The sequence below is a fragment of the Acartia tonsa genome, chromosome 13 (assembly GCF_053477335.1).
Source record: "Acartia tonsa isolate MP-2025a chromosome 13, ASM5347733v1, whole genome shotgun sequence".
In the NCBI taxonomy this organism is placed as follows: domain Eukaryota; kingdom Metazoa; phylum Arthropoda; class Copepoda; order Calanoida; family Acartiidae; genus Acartia; species Acartia tonsa.
The window spans coordinates 29,351,669-29,372,567 of record NC_137272.1 but is presented as its reverse complement, the minus strand read 5'-3'; the positions used below and the strand labels follow the sequence as shown (position 1 = coordinate 29,372,567).

At 32.0% G+C, this 20,899-nt stretch overlaps 1 protein-coding gene across 1 annotated transcript in view; it reads right to left on the bottom strand.

Annotated features, from left to right (window-relative positions):
* LOC145304600 (uncharacterized) overlaps positions 1 to 19,629 on the bottom strand; it is a 72,323-nt gene extending 52,694 nt beyond the window's left edge. Inside the window, exons 1-3 of the mRNA XM_080146517.1 lie at positions 19,331 to 19,629; positions 18,632 to 18,717; positions 18,136 to 18,251 (exon numbers count right to left, since the gene is read on the bottom strand). Of these exons, the coding sequence (XP_080002643.1) occupies positions 18,136 to 18,251; positions 18,632 to 18,717; positions 19,331 to 19,368 (240 nt within the window). The 5' untranslated portion in view covers positions 19,369 to 19,629. The remainder of the gene's footprint in view (positions 1 to 18,135; positions 18,252 to 18,631; positions 18,718 to 19,330) is intronic.
* Positions 19,630 to 20,899: the final 1,270 nt, after the last annotated feature.

The window sequence follows — 20,899 nt, the reverse complement described above, 5'->3', positions numbered from 1 at the left end:
ATATCATGAATATCGTGGCTTCTATTACAGCTAGAGACCTATAATTTTTTTTGGTAAATCCTTGAGCAACAACAAACAGATAAAAATATTAATTGGCGCCGCCAACCGCCGTTTTACCGCCGTAACCGCCGAAAATGGCGGTTTCCGTTATTTGCCGTTTTTCGGCGATGATCAGAAAAAGTAATTTTTTTTTGTTATGAAAAAAAAAAGTTCGTCCTAAAATTTGGTCATCCTAGCTGCAAAATTGGCCGCTCTACAGCTGTTTTAAAATTTAGCGGCTGGCCGCTAAAAAGCGGCTAAGGAGCGGCCTGGCCGCTATGATTAGAAAAAGTAATTTTCTCTAAAAATACACATGAACCACCAGAAAAAAAATTTACGTCTTTATCTGTAACAGAAGCCGAGATAGAGGGGGGGGCTCTTGGAGCCCCCCCCCCGATCTATTAAGGTGGGAATTGGGGCCCGAGCTGTAAGGGTTAAATTAATTCTTAACATACATACAAGCTTGGGGGTGCAACCGCTAGTTGATTATACATATATAGCCTTATTATAAGAATTTTTATTTAGACCTTTTGAAGGCTTTAGAAATACTTTTATATTAAAACTTTTATTAATTAAATCATATTTATTCTTATATTAAAATAAATATTTTCATGTGCCTAACTGTTTTTAGCTGTTCAAACCAATGCAATGACAGGCAAATTCAGTCTTAGATTTTGTACAGTAAAAATCCTGTACATTTTTTTCAGAAGGTTTAACTAGAATGTACAAAACAAAGAAAATGTTTCAAACTAAATATTAACTTAACTTTTAAAATCTGTATTTTAGGGGCTATTTGGCATTGTACTCTAGTGTACATTCTCTGTACTCTATAAACTCTACATTCTAAGACTATTGGGTATCTGTCTCCGCTCCAACCATGGGAACTCGAAGCTTGGTATTCCAAGCATTCTAAACCTTTCAGGCCAATACACACACACACACACACATACACACACACACGCACATACATACACACATACACACACACATACAAAAAAGGCCATATATACTTTTACTTTCAGAATAGATAATGAGATAAAAATAAAATAGGCCTTACATTTGAATCTTCTCAAAAAAAGATACAAAAAAATATTTCTTCATAATTCATATTAAAATCTATTTTAGAATATATTTGTGATTCTTTTAGGGGGGGTTTTTAACCCCACCCAAAGACTAGCATTAAACACCTACGAGGTCAATATTTTAGGTTCTTATTTTGAACTTTTTGTATCTTTCAATCTTTCTATCGATCTTTCTATGTATCTATCAATTTATATGTATATCTATGTATTTATCCATCTATCTATCTATACATCTATCTATCTATACATCTATCTATCTATACATCTATCTATCTATACATCTATCTGTCTATCTATTCATCTAGCAATCTATCTAACCAAAATATTTTTAAAGCTACTTTTTAAGTGAAGTATATGGGTTTTTAAATGTTCTTACAAATAGGCAATAATAAAATAATTAAACTAGCATATGCTGTCAAAGACTGACATACTTCTAGCCCCTGTGGGCTCTAACCCTGCAGGGAGCTTTTCCTTCCTATATGATCTCTTTCAACCTTTACTAAACCTAACCAAAAAAACATCTATAATACTTATTTTTTCTTTTATCTGAGGAAAACCGCCATTTAGCTGGTTTTCTTCAACACCCCATAAATACATTGCAACCGCTAGTTGGCAGGTTTATTGGGTGACAATCTAAGCTCAAGTCAAAAATAAGAAAACCTGGGTTTAGCATTTTAAATTTCCAATAACTCATTTTACAAAATCTTCATATACAAATAAGCAAATTATGTCCATTTTAAAAACACGCTTGTTTATTTTTATGCTACCAATTTGATTATCCTACTAACTTGATTTTTGTAATGATGATTACAAGTACGTTTTGGCACAAAAATGAAGCAAAGCTCCTCAATAATTAAGTTTTAAAATGTAAGTACGTGCATTTAATTTAATTTCAGTGTAAATATGATCTCGCTCTATATTGTTAGTGTTCGTTTGTCAAATTTTCTGATTTTGTGGGTTTTTCCTTTTATGGAAGTTGTCGTTCTTTTTTAAATGCGAGATGGCAGAAAAGCCAATAAAACGCATTTGAGAGGTCCATTACCCCCCATAAATCATCAGGGACATAAGGGGTGGGTAAAATCACTTCAGTTTTACAACAAAAGGATTTTGGGTTAGGTAAATTGTTTAGATAAAATATCATTATAAGATTTTTCTCGTATTCATTCGAATCCGGTGGATAGGAACCGGTTCTCATCCATACGAAAAAAACTATGTCTAGCATCGTATTATATCCAGCTTTCTACGAATATAAAAATGTACAATCATAAGATTAAAACCAGTTTTTGTAGCCCGTGAGTGTGACTTTGGCACCTCGGAGCTAAAAAAAAACTGGTATTAATCTTATAACTGTACATTCTATATCCGCTAAAAACTGTTTATAATACGATGCGAGAAATAACTAATCAGTCTATTCATCATCTGAATTTGACAAACAAATGAATGTGCTTTATGACATTGTTGATTCAAATAAAGATTGTTCTCAGGTTGTTAAGGAAATCAATCAACTAGTTCAACAGCAACAAGAATACTTTAAAATGCTTGTTCAATCAAACTCTGAAACTTTTCAAATGAGGGCCCTATTAGTAGATGGGCTACCAAATAACTTTACTTACAAAAATTTTAGAAACTCAAAAAAGCAATGCCCTAACTTGCTTGTGGATAACAAGTTGATTGACTGTCCAAAGAAAATAGCCAACATTTTTGGTGATTTGCATGCACAACTAGTGTGCCCAAATGTTATGCCAAATTCGAATTTAGATGAACTACTTAATTTTTTTGATTTAAAGCTTGATAATATGTATCCTAAAATTAAGCATTTAACGAATCCATATTCAACAGCAGGTGAATTTAGAAAAGTTATCAAGAGCATGAAGTCAAATAGCATGCCTGGTCCAACTTCACAACCAACACAATTGTTTGCTTTCTTGCTTGATAATTTACCTAAATTCACCACTAAAGCTTTTAACAACATGTATGATATTGATTTGGATAATTCTAGTTTATCATTTGTTAAGGAAAGAAATATTACATATATTCCCAAACCAGGACTTGATCCAACAATACCTGGAAACCGCCGCCCTATTGCACAAATGGAAAATGTTTTGAAAATTCTTGATAAAGCAATTAATAAAAAAGTTACCCCTTTACTTTCTAAAATTTGTCATTCTGACCAATATGGATTTATACCTAAGCGTCATATGGCCAATGCCACTATTTCTATTGTAAGCATAATAAATCACATAAAAGCACACAACTACAATAGCCAACTAATATTTTTTGATCTACAACGTGCATATGATAAGGCATTACATTGTGTATCAAATACTATCATTAAACATATTTTTCCAGAAGGCAATTTTGCAAAATCTTGGATATCTCTTACAAATGGCGGAAGCTTTAAAATTGTTGTAAAAGGAAACTCATCTAAGAAATATAAAAATAAAATTGGTTTCTCTCAAGGGGCACCTTCAAGTGGAAGTTTATTTGATATTTACAACCACATATTTTATTGTTGTTTAACAAGTCCTAAAATTAAAAACCTAACTTTGAAGTTGGATGGAAAACCATTTGATCCAATATTTTTTGCTGACGATGGCTTTAATGCCTTTCAATTAAAATCAAATGAAGACATACAATTGGTTTCCAACTCACTTCAAAAATTAGAGTCAACAGTAAACATCAAAATCAACTTTCAAAAAACTAAAATTATTACGCATGGGGAGTGTCCTCTTAACATATCAATTCTAGGGACTAAATGTGATATAGTAAAACATTTAGGGGTATATTTATCTTTTAATTTGACTCAAGCAGCAGATTATACATATGAACAGTTATTTGAAAAACTTAACACAAAATCTCAAAAATTTGCATTTTTTTACAGTGATAATGTTTTCAAACGTAGAAACATTACTTTCTCCTTAATGAACACCATGGCTTTTCATATTTTTAGAATTTATGCTCCAAATCAAAAGCAAATAAAAAAACTTTGGAAAATAACAGCAAAATTTCTTTGGTCCTCTAAAAGCAATGAAGGCAACAATTCTTATAGATACAAGGTTGCAAAAAATAGAATAGAGATGGATTTTTCTCATGGTGGGCTAAATATGTTGCTACCATCTCAACAATCATTTATTATTTGGTTTAATGCTTTTTTAAATCTACTAAAGCACGCCCATCTTTTTCCAAACTCAAATATTTCAAGACTTTTGTCTCACAAACATGTACCAACAAGTAGTATTTTTGACAACCTTGGATCTGAAATCTTTCATAAATATATTAAAAAGTTTAGAACCTTTTATCCATTAGAAAGTGGACTAATGTTTAGAAAAGCCAAAGGATTTTTAGTACTTTTAGAAAAGCATAGAGAAACCTTTCTTCATTCAAATATTACTTCATCTGTTTGGGCAAAAAATGTCAAATTTAACAATGTTGATATAATGGAACTAAACGAGCATGGACTAAACACCATTGCATCAATTCTTGATTTCATCAAAATACAGCACAAAGTTTTATATCGGCCATTGTTAAATTCTGCCATTAAAGAAAATCTTACTGAGAAACCAGTTCTATTAAAACTACAAAAAGTGGTGGAAAATGTGTGTAGTGGTTTTGAATTTAATAACTTAATTTGTTTAACTGAATCAAAACAAAAGTTTGTTTTGAAGCCTATCATAAAGCTTTTTGAAAACTCTCCCAGAATATATACCTTTCATTTTAAAAAAACAAACAAAGAATTATTGCAAGATCAATTTGTCCCCCCTTCATTTAAGACTAGAAAAATGGATAAAAAATACAATCCAGATTTTGAGGTTTTCAAAAATAGCCTTAATAAAATTCTGTCGCTACCTATTGTTTTATACTATAAAAGTTTCCTGTTTGAACAATTTAATCGTACTCTTATAAGTAGAAACAAATTGTATGAAATGAAATTATTGGATAATAATCTTTGCTTGAAATGTAACGTAAAAGCAGACACTGATCATTCAATTATGGAATGCTACTTCCCTAGTTATTTTACGCATTGTCTCGCTTTATTTCTTGATGACTACTACAATGATGGTAAACCAGATTTTATTTTTTTGAAAGAAAACTTTTATCTGTTCAATATACATTTTCCTGTATATCAAAATGATGAATATATTCAAATTAGTATTTTAACACTTATAGCAAAAGACAGATCATTAAAAATAAGCAAGGATGAACAAATATTGAAATTCAATGATTTTAATTGTTTTGCTCAGACAATGTTTATTGCTCAATTTGCTTCTAAAATTCTTAATAACACTGGAATTAATAGTAACTTAACTGATAAATTTATTGATTATTTGATGCTTAGTAAAAATAATGTCCAGTTATTTCGCATTAGCTAGATAGTATAATTTACAATATTGTATTATCATAACATGATAATTATACCATATATTAAATGTGTTTAATTTGTTTCATTGAAATAAATTTTAAAACAACAACAACATCTATCCATTCCATCCGTTAGTCTATCTTTCTATTATCTATCTATCCATCCATTAGTCTATCTTTCTATTATCTATCTATCCATCCATCTACCTTTCTGCTTATCTATCTATCTGATTTATCTGTTTATCTTCCTTTTAATTGTCCATTCATTCATCTATCTATCTATCTATCTATCTATCTATCTATCTATCTATCTATCTATCTATCTATCTATCTATCTATCTATCTATCTATCTATCTATCTATCTATCTATCTATCTATCTATCTATCTATCTATCTATCTATCTATCTATCTATCTATCTATCTATCTATCTATCTATCTATCTATCTATCTATCTATCTATCTATCTATCTATCTATCTATCTATCTATCTATCTATCTATCTATCTATCTATCTATCTATCTATCTATCTATCTATCTATCTATCTATCTATCTATCTATCTATCTATCTATCTATCTATCTATCTATCTATCTATCTATCTATCTATCTATCTATCTATCTATCTATCTATCTATCTATCTATCTATCTATCTATCTATCTATCTATCTATCTATCTATCTATCTATCTATCTATCTATCTATCTATCTATCTATCTATCTATCTATCTATCTATCTATCTATCTATCTATCTATCTATCTATCTATCTATATATCTATCTATCTATCTATCTATCTATCTATCTATCTATCTATCTATCTATCTATCTATTTACACATTTATGAATCTACCCATCTATGCATCTACTACCTATTTACCAATCTATCAATCTATTTATAGTCTATAAATTATCTATAGACTAACAAAAACCTGTATAGGGACATATATTCAGTAATTTTAATCAATTAAAATCCTGTAACTTTTTTTATTTAAAACATGTCCTTTGATTTTCCCTTGAAGCGAAGCTATTCTTCTTTAGTTTGCGTATGTCTGTCTGTACGTCAAAGTAAGTTGAGCTACGACTTTAATGTAAATTATCAATATGTTGTTAGCTTGTCATTGCTGCGCTACTTATGGTCATATGATTGTTCTTGTTATTGAAAATTTGTGTGTGTATGTGTATACGTCTGTCCCTCTCCCTGCGACGAAAGCTCTTAATGTTAAATAGGATATTTAAAATTCTTTAGCGAAGAATATCTAAAAAAGGTTCTACTAGTTTTCTCACAGATTGTTTACGTTTTGCCTATCTGTCTGTCCTTCTGGCTGTGTGTGTTTGTTAGTCTGTTTGTTTGTCTGTTTGTTTGTCTGTTTTTTTGTCTTTATGTTTGTCTGCTTGTTTGTCTGTTTGTTCGTCTGTTTGTCTGTCTGTTTGTCTCTTATTTGTCTGTTTTTTTGTCTGTCTGTCTGTTTGTTCTATCTGTATAGTTTGGCCAATTGTCTATTTGTTCGTGTTTCTGTCTGTTTGTCAATCTGTCTGTCTGTCTAACTGTTTGTTTGTCCATCTGTCTGTCTGTTTGTCTCACTGTCTTTCTTTTAATATGTTAATTTTTCTATATGTCTATCTATCAAATTATATTTATCTATGTATGTATATATCTACTACTTGAATATTCATGTATATACTATCAAATTATTTATCCATCTATATTTCTTTATTATTCTACTAGTGGCTTCGCCCCTAGCCTCTAGGGGCTTCGCCCCATGAGGTAATGGAAAGCCAACCCTCTAGAATAATTTTATAGTTATATTATAAAAAAAACTTAATTCTTTGCCGAATTACTCTTTGATAAAATTAAACCCAGTTTGTGCGCCGTATGCAAAAAAATTTCAATTTGTAAAAATTAAACCCAGGTTGTTCACTGTATATCTCGTACGGGGTGAGCATAAGCGAGTACCCCGTATGCGGCGCAAGCTCCGATAGTCCCACTGATTGAATCACATATACACAAAAATTGAAAACTCTCCTCTGTAAATTTTATTTAATACCTATAATTGCAACAACTTTTTAAAGATGTCAATTTAAAAGTTACAAAAAGCCCAAAAATTTTTATGGGTGAAAATTTTTTTTTTTTGGGGGGGGGCTTCGCCTCATGGTGCAGTGGGGTTCCCCCCACCCCAATTACTGGTTTTTGTTTACAAAAATAAAAAAATGTAAAAATTTGGAAATGGGGATTTTTTTATTTTTAGGGGGGTTGGGGTGTCCCATCCAGGGGCGTCCAAGCTTTTTATTTTGGGGGGGGTAAAAATTTTTTAGGGGGGGGGTAATTCGTGTTTGGGGGGTTAAAATGGCGCGCGAAGCGCGCTGCAAATTTTTTTTACCCCCCCCAAAATTTTTACCCCCGGGGGAAAATTTGCTTGGGGGGGGGGTAATTTAAATTTTATTAAATATATAGTATTAAAAATGCGCGCGAAGCGCGCAAAAATTTTTTTTATTAGAGATTTTTTATTTTTGGGGGGGTATTTACCCCCCCAAAATTGTTTGGGGGGGGTAAATACCCCCTCTTAAATAGTTAGGGGTGCCTACGGCACCCCCAGGGTAGGGGTAAATTTTGAATGGGGGGGGTAAAATGAAAAAAATTTTGGGGGTGCCTACGGCACCCCCAAAATCGTTTGGAGGGGGTAATCGCCCCATTACCCCTCCCCTTGGACGCCTATGGTCCCACCCTCCTAGAAAATAGCCTAAAACCACCAGAGGGCCAATAGGTATATTCCCAGAAGAGTAGAGCCCAATTTGTTCAGCAGTTACTGAGATTTTACAAAAAATGTAAAAAAAATTTTGGGGAGGGTGATTTTTTTAGTTTTTAGGGGGGTTGGGGGTGTCCCACCCCCCAGCAAAATAGCTTAAAACCATCACAGGACCAGTAGGTATAATCCCTGAAGAGTAGAGCCCAATCGGTTCAGCGGTTACTGAGATCTTAAGCTTCAGACGGACAGACAGACGAAAAGACGGACAGACATCAAGCTACTTTGTATTATAGATATTTATCTGTATAACTATCAATCTATTTTAACCAACAATCTATCTATCTATCCACCATATTTTTTTTGCATCTATCCATATATCTATTCATCTATTTGTTCATCCACATATCTATCTATCCATCTATTTATCTATGGGCAGTTTGAATAAGATCGATTAGCATTCTTTCAAATCTGTCATGCACGAAATTTTCGGTAATGCACCTCTATTCACACACACACACACACATACACACACACGCACGCACACACACACAAAAGTACTCTTCATAAATCTTCCCCACCCCACCTCCCATCTATCACATAAAGTATGTGTCATGTAAGATCAATTGAACGGCTTTACTTATTTATATATGTTATTTCCAAGAAAGCTTCACATACATACCTAGAATAGAAAATTAATATTACTGTTTAAGTGCCAAAGCATTCATCTCACACTCATGCCCTTTAGCCCTTTAATTTCACGACCTTTTTCAGTAGATTTTAACTGTGCCTCGTTATGTGGTTGCATCTGTTTATAAGCGAAGACATTCCTTACGCTTTTACTATTCAAGTCTACCAACATTACATTTTTATTATGACGAAGTATCTTTTTTCTAAAGATTGGATGTGTTACCTTTTACGATAAAGCCTATCCATCTTTCTAATATCCTCATGTATAAAGTAGTAAGGAATTGTTCGTTTGTCCGTTAAGATCTCACTGAACCGATTGAGTTCTCCATGTTGGTGAAGCTTAAAATAGATCCTATTATGGTTTTAGGCTATTTTCACCCTCTAAATACAAAGCCTCTAGATTTTAGGGGCGCATCCGCTATTATCATCATAAAAAGAGTTTTAAATTACATGAAATAGTTTGGGATAGGATTAACAATTTTTTGCTCCTTCCCCATTCTTTAGCAATTATAACACTTTGTTGACTATCTATCTATCTATTTATCTTTCTTTCTATCTTTCTATCTATTCATCTATTAATCTATCTTTCTATCTATTTATCTATCTATTCATCTATCTTTTTATCTATTTATCTATCTTTCTATCTATACATCTATCTAGACGAATAGATGCATGGATAGACAGACAGATAGATACATAGATAGACAGATAGATATACATATTTGCAGTATAACCTTGCAAAGCCCAATACAAATAGGTAGATAGACAGATGGATACATAGATAGACAAACAGACAGATACATAGATAGACAGACAGATAGATACATATACAGATAGATACATAGATAGACAGATAGATATACATATTTGCAGTATAACCTTGCACAGCCCAATACAAATAGATAGATAGACAGACAGATACATAGATAGACAGACAGATAGATACATATACAGATAGATAAATAGATAGACAGATAGATATACATATTTGCAGTATAACCTTGCACAGCCCAATACAAATAGAAATTCTTGAAATACTTTTCTTTCCTGCATATATACAATAGATATAATCTAGATATATACTCGCTAAATCAGCCAATAGGAACACAGTAGAGGAACAACCCGGCCATTTTATTGGTTCGAAATTGTACAGATTTTGGTATGAAAGGATAAATCTTTTCTTGGAGCTGCACTGTAAAGAAGCATCATATCGGTTCAGCGGTTAGCGAGATCCTTCGGTGCACTCAGACAGATAGACATTCTGTTATATAAGAAAATGAAAGGGATCAAAAATGACATATTCTTGATGAAATAAGAATTGTCGATATAAATCAACAAAATATAATGTAAACACAAGGCTACTGGACTTAACAGGGAATGATTTTTATGTAAACGCGTTTTCTTGTACTTTGGCTTAAGACTTTTTAAAAAATTTTGATTGGTTGTTCATTAGGTTGGGTGTCTAAATATTTCAACCACAAATTGTAATATACAAAAAGGTTCATTTTGTGTACCATAATTGGGGAATGGGATGTACAACAATTTATCGGCCATTGTCTTATCCCTTAAGATCCCTAGAACGTGGGTCAATTTTTGTGTCGACTTTTTCTCCTTTAATGGCAAATATTTTTGTGGCCCCCTTATCAAGATGAAAAAGTCAAGTTTTGTTTCTAAAAATCTCTTTGATGTACCAACTAACCACTCAGGGACAAGGGACGACAATAAATGATTCTTTCCCTCAAAGTCGTATGGGTGAAATTATGCTTTGGTATCTTACAATTATATTGGGGAAAAGAAAGGTTGAGGATTAATTTGATTTTATTGTCTCTTCTCTCTCTCTCTTTCCGAAAAACAAATACAAATCACTGAAAGAGAGAAAGAGAGTGAGAAAGATAGAAAGAGAAAGACACAGAGAGAGAGAATGAGAGAGAGAGAGAGAAAATATTTTTTTTCTTATTTGAATATGTCCATCTGTCTGTCTGTCAGTCTGGTGAAATGTAATTTACTTAGAGATTACTTAGAGATATACTTTTTTCTTGAACAATATGCATCTTTGCCTTGCTTCTTATAAATGTTGTCATCTTTGTTATTATGTACCACCCCCTCCCCCTCCACCAACTGAAAAAAAACTGAAACATCTTTATTTTCATGTTCTCACGGATATAACAAAATATTTGGGGGCCACACAAAACAGTCAAAATTTAATGAGAGGTCAAATAGCTAAACATATATGAAGATGTGTTTATCTGTTATATAGAATACCATCTATTGTTATGTGTCTCTAGCATCTTTAGGCTCTATTATATTGAAGGTTCAGGAAAATAGCCTAAAACCATCCTGATAATTAAAACTAAAAGTAACAAACAATCCCAGGACCAATATGAAAATTTCTTAAGAAGGAAAACTCAATCGGTTTGGGGGTTAGCGAAATCTTAACGGACATTCAAACAAAACATTTTACTACTTTGTATAATAGAAAATCCGCAAATTTATTGAAGTTTTGTGATTAAAATTTTGGCTAATGTTTAATATTCATTTTTTAGTATAACACTTAAAATTTGATTTTTTAACAATGGCGAAGGGGGGTTGGGAAGAGTAAGGGGGGATAAAATCATAATTTTTTGGACCTTTAACATGTCTTTTTTCCATTGGCTGTACTAAACATTTAAAAGTATAGATAGATACATAAATATAAGTTATGAAAAAAGTATATAATTTTTCTAGAAAGATTGAAAAACTGATATAGAATATATTTGTAGTAAATACTAATAGACAGCTCAAAATAGCTAGAAAAGATAGATAATCTTTATATAAAAGTATCAAGATGTCTGTCTAACTTCCTTCAGTGATGCTTTTCATAGATCCAGGTAATTTTTATGATTATTTGGGAGGGGGAGGGGGGTATACCACCACCCTCCAGAGTGAAATCGCAACAGAAAAATGAAGAGAAAAGTTGAAGGTCGAGTTACCCAACCCTTTATTTCCTCAAGTGCCCCTAGAGGCCTCTAGGGGCGTATAAATAATAATATATTTAAATAGTATTATTAAATTGATTAATAGATATGTAATTATCCGATAAATATTCATTAATTTACAAGCATTTTTACTCCAAAAAATTATAAACTATCCTATGCAAAAAGTTAGAAAAGGGGATTTTTTCCATTGACCCATCCCTACTAAAAACGCATTTAAAAAGATAATATTGGACATTAATTACTAAATAACCTAATTTATAAGTGACAACAGAATAAAAAATTACCTTTTAAAACTCAACATCAAGTGGGGGGGGGGCTCAAAATTTTTAACTAAAGGTACTTAATCTTATCATTATATGACCTTTTTTCATAGAGATAAATGGATAGTTAAAAAAAAATATAAATATATGTTTTTCAACAATAACTTTTTTAACCTAGCCTAACCCAAAATAATGTCAAAGGGAGGGAGGGTATATTGGAATAAAAATCAAAAAATCAGTCTATAAAGTTTTTTAAACACATTTTCTTATTTGTTGGCTAAACTTATAAAACTTGATTGTATATTTCGAACCAACCAGTCGGGGTAATTTTGATAATCATAATTTCGGATGTACATAAATTTTCCGCCCATTGTCTTACCAGATTTAATTATTCAACAAGAATATTCTGTATTATAGTTTGCTGTCTTCTTTACTTGGCTATCGTTTCAAAAAGCTTTGCTTATATTTATTTACCCCTCTCTTAAACTCTGATATTGTATACTAGAGTAATAGATATATGATTACTTGGATATTGCATCAAATTTTCGAATATTTGAATAAAATGATACTTTCAGGAGGCTAATATAATGACCCCCCCCCCCCCACCCCACTTTTGACTACACCATCCACTCCCCTGACCATGGAGGGACGCATAGATGACTATATTAGCAACCTAAATTGACGAGAAAATTCCCTTGTCATAACATCCATGTATTATAAATCCATTGTGTGAGTGTTGGGGGTTACTTTTTTGGTGAGGGTGGGGGGGTCTTTTTGATGAGGGTGGGGGGTATTTTTGAAACTAAATATCTAAATTGCCTTCTAACTGCCCCTCATTTATAATAATTTATAATCTCGACACATTATCAGTATAATATATACTTTTTATAATTTTAAATTTTATTAATTTATCTACTTATCATTTATCTAATTTTCTTTCTATTTATTGGTTTATCTATCTACTAACGGCTACGCCCCTAGAAGCCTCTAGAGTTCTAAAAGTTAAAAAAAGTATTATTTTTTTTGGGGGGGGGGGGGGGTCATTTTTTATTCGGAGGGTGGAGATACCCTCTTCAAAAAAGTTAAAAACCTTTTTTAGTATTTTGACAAGCTTTACTGTATAGGAGAACCATATCCTTTACTACATACAAAAAAAAGCCTACTACTTTATATAATAGGATATATCTACCTATCCCCCCGCAAGAAACAAGTTTGGATGAAATAATATTTCTATCTATCTATCTCACTATTTATCTATCTATCTATCCATTCATCTACTCATCCATGTATATATATATCTATCTATCTACCTACCTATCTATCTATCCATCTATCTAATTTATCTAACTATCTATCTATTTCACTATATTTTTTTATAGAAATTATAAAATTAATTCATTCCTATCTTTTTATCTCTTTTTTTATTTATCCATCTTTATATTTATTCTTTAAAAAAAAACTTTTTTTTCTTAAACTTAATAAAAACAAGAATGACAACATCCATAAAAGCGAAGCTCTGAAACGGTAGGACAAACGGACATTAACACTTGTATAGTGTCTGAACTGAATAATCAGAATTATAAAAGTATAAGAGTCGAAGCAAAATTGTAAGTAAATTTGTCAAAAATCGCTTGATACAGGATAATGTTTATAGACATACTTAGGGCTTGATTATAGAGTTGCTTCGCTTATAATATTGTTCTTTGTTGTCCCATGAATCAATATACCAAAAATCAGATCAAATGGATAATTAGATCACATAAAAATTTGTTGTTCAAAAAGTAGAAAAATCAGCATGTTTAAAATAGACGTACGGACATTCTTGTAATGATTATAGAGTTGCTACGCTATCAAGATTGTACCTAACTACTACAGGAATTATCATGCAAAGTTTGAAATCGATAGGACAATTCTAACATGCCTAAATTAACGAATAAAAGCTATCTATCTCGGACGGACGGACGTACGAACGGACCGACCCTAATTATAGAAAAGCTTCGCTTTTAAAAAGATTTTCTAAATTTAAAACAATGGTGTACGCATGGGAAAAGCACCCCCCGCTGGGACAGCCAAGGGGGTTTTAACTTTGATCAATTTGTGGGGCGGTGTGATGTCAAAGCACCCCCTGGAGTGACACATACGGCTACTTAATACCCCCACCTGGAAGGAAGGGAGGGGGATTAAAAAGTCGGCAACCCCCCCCCCCCCCCCATTTCCCTCAGATATATAAGAATATCAAATTTCTTTATACATTTGTATTTCATGCTGGGTCACTCAGATAAACTAAAGGGTTTTGGAGTCATCAAAAACACGTAGAATCACAGTTGAAAAAATAACTGACATAAAACTATAAATAATACCAGTTGGGTGACGTTTATTTCCATATACAGAGCAGACAACCAACTCTTTAGAATGCCGGACCTTTGTTTATAAGTCCTTATTGTGTAAGGTTTTGAGTTGGGTCTGTTTTGGGGCAAAATAATAGCTTAAATATATGCAGAGTGTTAATCCAGGGGTCTAAAGGGATAAGACAATGGCAGATAAATTGATGTACGTCCTTCATTGATGATACACATTATTACCCTAACTGTAGATTACAATTAGTGGTTAAAACTTTTAGACACTCAACTAGATGAACCAAACGGACCCATCCAAATTTTAGAAAGTCCCAAAAAAATGTTAAGCTTACGAATTAGAAAACTTTGGGGACTGGTGTAATAAAAAGCCCAATGTGTCCGACTTCCTTGGTGTTAATCATTTATAATCATTTCTCCATTAATGTTATTAATTGCATCATACCTAAGACGTTAAAAATGGTTTTCGCTGCTATTATGTCAAGAGCATGACATCAAAACTATGGGTAGGGGTAAAATACTTTGTGTAAACACAGGCTACAGCACATATATCTAGACGAAGGTCGTGCTATCAAATGTCCTGCAATCTGAAGATTGACAACCTTATGTTATTTTGATTGGTTATAAGGTCCCGGGAAACCGCCCAAAGACCAGTGAATCTTAATATCTCTATTAAATATCTTGCCTTTTGTTCTAAACGTTTCTTTTTAAAACACCACATATCTTAAAGGATAAGACAATGGATGATAAATTAATATGCAACTCAAAATATGAAAATCTGTAGAAAAAAATTAGTATCTACTGCAGTTCACGGTAAAATATTGCTGGTAGGCAATATTTCCAAAAATCTATGAAGTTTAAAGGCTGCTAGCTGTCAAACGGCTGAGCGTACAGATCATGCCCGCACACTGTTTTAAGCGGCATAAGAAGGCCTACAAATAATCTGGAATAGCCATAAATCAATAATGCATAATTATCTCCCAGTGCAGAGAAATGCGCGAAAAAGACCTAAACTTTGGGAACCAGGTAATTTACAGTCCAATGTCACCTCCCTCCTTTTCAAACATTTAATATAAAACAAGCATGACAACATCCATTATTAGCGAAGAAATTCACTGTCTTAAGCTATTTCATTTAAAGGTGGATTGAAAAAGTGAATTATCGCTTTAAGAGTATTTAGTTATTTTGGTCGTCTTTGGATGTTGTCATCCTTGTTATTACTAATCTAAAATAAATATAGAAAAATACGTTTCGTCCCATTGATGATAATTTCAACACGCGGAAAAATTCTCGAAAATAATCTTTAAAAATAAAAACCCTGAGAAAAACATATCACGACACAAATCATTTAAAGACCAACACTTCGAAAAAAATTAAAATCCAATTAACAACTTAACTACCGTTTGCGCCCCTAGAATATACGGGCTTTGTATTTAAAGGGGTAAGAAATGGATATGAAAATCGCCTAAAACCATCCTTAAGAAGAAAATAGCCTAAAAATATCCTTCGACCTATGTAAACCTTCCCTAAAAAGATAACTCAATTAGTACAGTAGTTATTAAAATCTTAAGCTTTAGACAAGTATAAACTTGATATGTTCATAAACAGCGAAGCAATAAAAAGCAGACAATATAAGTATGTTGTCTTTTTTTCCATATAAACTTTTAATGGCTACTTATGAATACAATTGTCCTTGTTTCATAAACAAATTTTTTCTCACGTTGCTAAATAAGATACCCCCACTCTTTTATATAAAATAAAAGTTTTTTTTAATTCCAAAGTAGGGCAATATATTGTATTTGTTGTTTAACAAAATTAGAGGTTAAAAAGTTTTGACACTACGAGTTTGGAATCAACCCAAAAAATCTTAATAGTACCAAAGTTTTTAAGCCAATCAATAACATAATGCGCTTATAAACTTTATGAACCAGTGTAATTTACATACCAATGTCCCCTCCCTCCCTAACTTATATCTACCTATCTTAATAGCAAGTTTAATTAAATATATAAACCCAAATTAGTAAATTGAAAATGTTCATTAAATATTGCCAAGAAAAAATCTACGATTTAGTAATTGAGAAAATCCATCGGTTTTTTTAAAGCTATTCTGGCCTTTATAAACATATTTTTTCATTAAATTATCATATTTTTGTAGCGAAACGTTGGTCCGTTCGTGCATTCGCATGATTTTTTACTTACGTACATTTAGAATTACAGAGTAGCTTCGCTACGAAACTACAAGGTTGGAGTTTAGTTTACACCTCAACGAAATTTTATGCTGAACATATTGAGTTTTTTTTTGGCTGTAACGTAAGCCCTCTCAAATGGTCAAAAAAGACTCAAATCCGCTGACAATTTGAGACGAGATCGGAATACTAATTTTTTGCCAAGTTTTTTTTTGTGTGTATGTGTGTGTGTGTGTTTTCTGTAAGCAAAAACGCGAGCATAATGTCGAGAAGGAGATTAGTAAAAAATCAATATTTTCAAAAAAGAGGATTGTTACTTATATCTTAATTTTTTTTGTATCAGCAAAATACAAATTTAATAGATTTTTAATAGGTGGTGGTTTGACTTTGAAGAATATTACATACTTTTAAAAGATTCTATTATAGACTGCTTTCTGTATTAAAAAAAATAAAAATATTATATCAAAACCAGTTTTGTTAATCCTAAGGGGCCGAAAAACTGGTATAATTTTATGATTTTATTTGAATATTCGTCTAAAATTGTCTGTAATACGATGCTATACATGATTTTTCAGTATGACTGAGAACAGTTTCTTATCCAGCGGATATAATCGATTTCGAAGCCATACTAGAAATAATATTAAACAAGATATTGTCCATCCGTCTGTTTGAATAATCAAGTTCTTCGCTACTTATGGATGTTATCATTCTTGTTAAAGGTTATTTGCAATTTGCAAAAACAAGCGTTACTTTAAATCTATCTTTCTATCAATCTGTATATCTATCTATTTTAATCAATTATTAGTTTTAAATGTTTTAGTGACCATTAACCAGTTTGATATGCTTATAAAAAGTCTTTTTATTTCTTTTTTTTATTCAATGTAGGTTTTTTATTTTTTGGGTATGTATGATTAAAACTAACCCTAAGATAAAATTTTGTCCATTTCAGTATTGGTTTATGTCCAGAAATACGGAAAATTTGGATGTCCAGAGGCCATGATTCAGCTAAATAATTGCATTGGAAATCGTACAAAAATTTATATTTTTGTGGCGAAATGTTGGCAAAAAACTTGGTTCTTATGGAACTAAAGGAAAGCAGGTAAAAAATTATTTTTGTGGCGAAATGTTTTCAAAAAACTAATCTTTTTATTGTAACTAGAGGGAAGTAGGTAAAAAAAAGGGGGGGAGGGAGAAGGAAGTTGGTTGTGGACAAATTTTCACTAAGAATTGTTTGTCAGAATCCAAGTCCCTTGTCCCTATATATGTAGTTTCAAAGGGTTAAACTCATTTTTCGTTTGCATGGACTATTTATATACAAAAGCATACAAGACATGGATTTTCACCACGGTTAGGGGTGTGCTTGCATCAGAATTTAATTGACAATGATACACTATCATTTTTTTTTAATTTAATAAATAATTTAAAATTTTATAAAAAAAATTACCTTATCACAAATTTCTCTTTTAAAGTGCATCGCGGCAGCCGCAGCCACAGGACTTTGGTCCTCAGCCGCGGTCTGCATCTGTTGCGGATTGTTTGGCGGCTGCGGACTGGTCATGCCTGTTTTTTTCACATTTGTAAAAAAAAATAACAAATTAACTGGTACCCAAAGTTTTAGTTAGCTGATTAAACCTTTGAATACTTTTATTTAATTGTGATTAGTTGGTTCCGAATAAGAAATGTTAAAATTTTTTAACCTATAGTTTTAATCTACATAATGGGTAATTTTGTGTATCATCATTGGGAATGTACATCAATTTATCGGCTCTAGATCATTGGGATCTTTTAAAATTTTTTCTTTTTATTTTAAGGTGAAGAAAGCCCCATACCCCAGCGGGACTTTTATAACCTAACCTATCCTATAAATAAGCAGCATACGATAATTTTATACTTTTTCGTGAAGAAAAAAGTGTTTTTTTATATTTTTTTTTTAAACGTGCCTTGATGCTGTGGTGTAGTTGGCGGTTGTATGGCGGGTCCACCGCCGGCGGTTGCAACGGAATTTGGGCTGTTGGCGGCGGCGTAACTATTTTTTCATTTAGGATCAAATCTTAAATTTTTATCTAAAGTATTTTAATATCTAACAAACGGCAAAGCTAATTTTATTATAGATTAAATATTCAACTTTAAAAATGCAAAGCTTTTCTATAATTGTATCATTTCTGACTTTATGTCAGTAAAACACGGACGGTTAGGATGTGTAACTTTTTAAATTGTGAAACAATTGTCTGTTGAGTTTAGAAACTTTATTTTTATATATTTTTTTCATCAAATATTTTGTGCAACAATAATAATCTACAAAAAATCTATTGAAATATTGAGCTTTTAATCGTCAGATTTTTTGCATTTAAAAAAAATCTTTTTGGTGATTTTTTATGTTTAGGATACATAAAAAGATAAGCTACTCTATAACTGTATGTAGCTATGATTTAAAAGTTGAAATCTTCGCTTTTATGGATTTTGTCGTCCTTGTTTAAAGTTTCTATCGCTTTTGTTACTTTTTATCTGACCATTTGCTAAATAAATTCAAACAATTCATAGATTTTTTTAGGCTAAAATGAAAGCGACTAAAATAAAGTTTCTATTTCTGCGCTTTTTCGAGAAGCTTGACATTTCGACAATTAGATTTGATGCAAGACCTGTTATACGGCTGGTACATCACGCCAATACAACTCATCTTTTTTATTGACCAATTTTTAGAGAAAAAAAGCACAACTCAATGCCTAATTTTTTTGCCCATTTATCTCATTTTTTTTATTAAAAAAAGCGTAAAAAAATCACTGTTTACAAAAATAACTAAATTTTAACGTTTTATTATTATTATTATAAATCACTTTTAATGAATATTTTTACTTTTTAAAATCACTTAAATTTTTGTCTTTCTCTGTCTCTCCTTTTAACAACTAAATATTTCAGCGGCCTAACTCTTGGAGGGGTTGCCCATACCCTTACTTGAACTCTAAGAGGGCTTGCCCATACCCTTAACTTTACCCTCCTTGAATATCTCTTCCGCTATACATCCATCTATCTATTAATCCCCCCCCCCCCCACACCAGAGGAAAAAATGCCCACATGGGGGAAATCTTTAAAGGAAGTCATTTCTTACGGAGGGACATGGGGGGGAAGTAATAAGATGCATTAAAAAGGAAGGGGAAGGATGCAATGTATGAGAGAAAATCCGTAGGGGGAAAAAGGGGTAGATATCAAGGGTAAGAGGGAAAGAGAGGTCACATAAAAAAGGTATGGGTGAGTCTAAGGGGGGGGGGGGATGAATAAAGAAAGGAAGAGAGGTTAAGATGCAAGGAGCGTTTATCAATTTTCTCTGAGAAAATTTATAGATACATAGTAGAGTTAGAATTTTAGAGTAGCTGCGCTAATTAAAATAGATTATCTATCTAATTATTTTTCTAGTCACTAAAATAGGTGGATGCAATTCTATGTGTATGTACATTGAGATCTCGTAAATAACAAGTAAGTTTTTCAGGGAATGTTTGAACTGGCTCCAGTCAGGTTTTAGTCCATTTTTTGCTATTTTGCAAAAACAACCCTTTGATTGCACGATCTTTGTCTGCGTCTTTATATTGGCCAATGTATTAAACCTGCTCTTACTGACAATGTAAAAAGCACCTGACATAACAGCAGTAGGCTCTATTAGTAATATGTCTAATAGAATGATATATTAAGAAAGATGTATATTATAAAGAAATGAAATAGGTTTGTTTTAGCCGAAATTCATAATTTTTTTGCAGGGATTGATGGATGGGACATTGAAATAATCCCCCCTCCCCCCCCCCCCCAACAATTGCAATGAATATATATAATATTTCTTGTATTGATAAAGTGATTTTTTGCAGCTGGCTAAAATAACAATACACCAATGCCCACCTTTACTCCAACCCCTCCCCTCTTAATGGATGAGGAAACTGACCAATAAATGAGGTCTTTATTAGCAACCTTAATTGATAATATTTTTTTCCCTGTTATTATCTTGTCTTATCCCTAAGACAATATTTTCTAATTCTCCGTTAATATTCTCTCACAGCTGTCGGAGCGAAGCTACTCTATAGTTTTGGAGGTATCTACGTCCGTATATTTTCTCATTTCATCAAAGTTTTGAGTTGCTATTATACTAACAACAAAAAAAACAATTCTATCGTTTTTTTATGCTTAAGATAATACATTAATTTACCACTTCTGTTGTTCAAAAT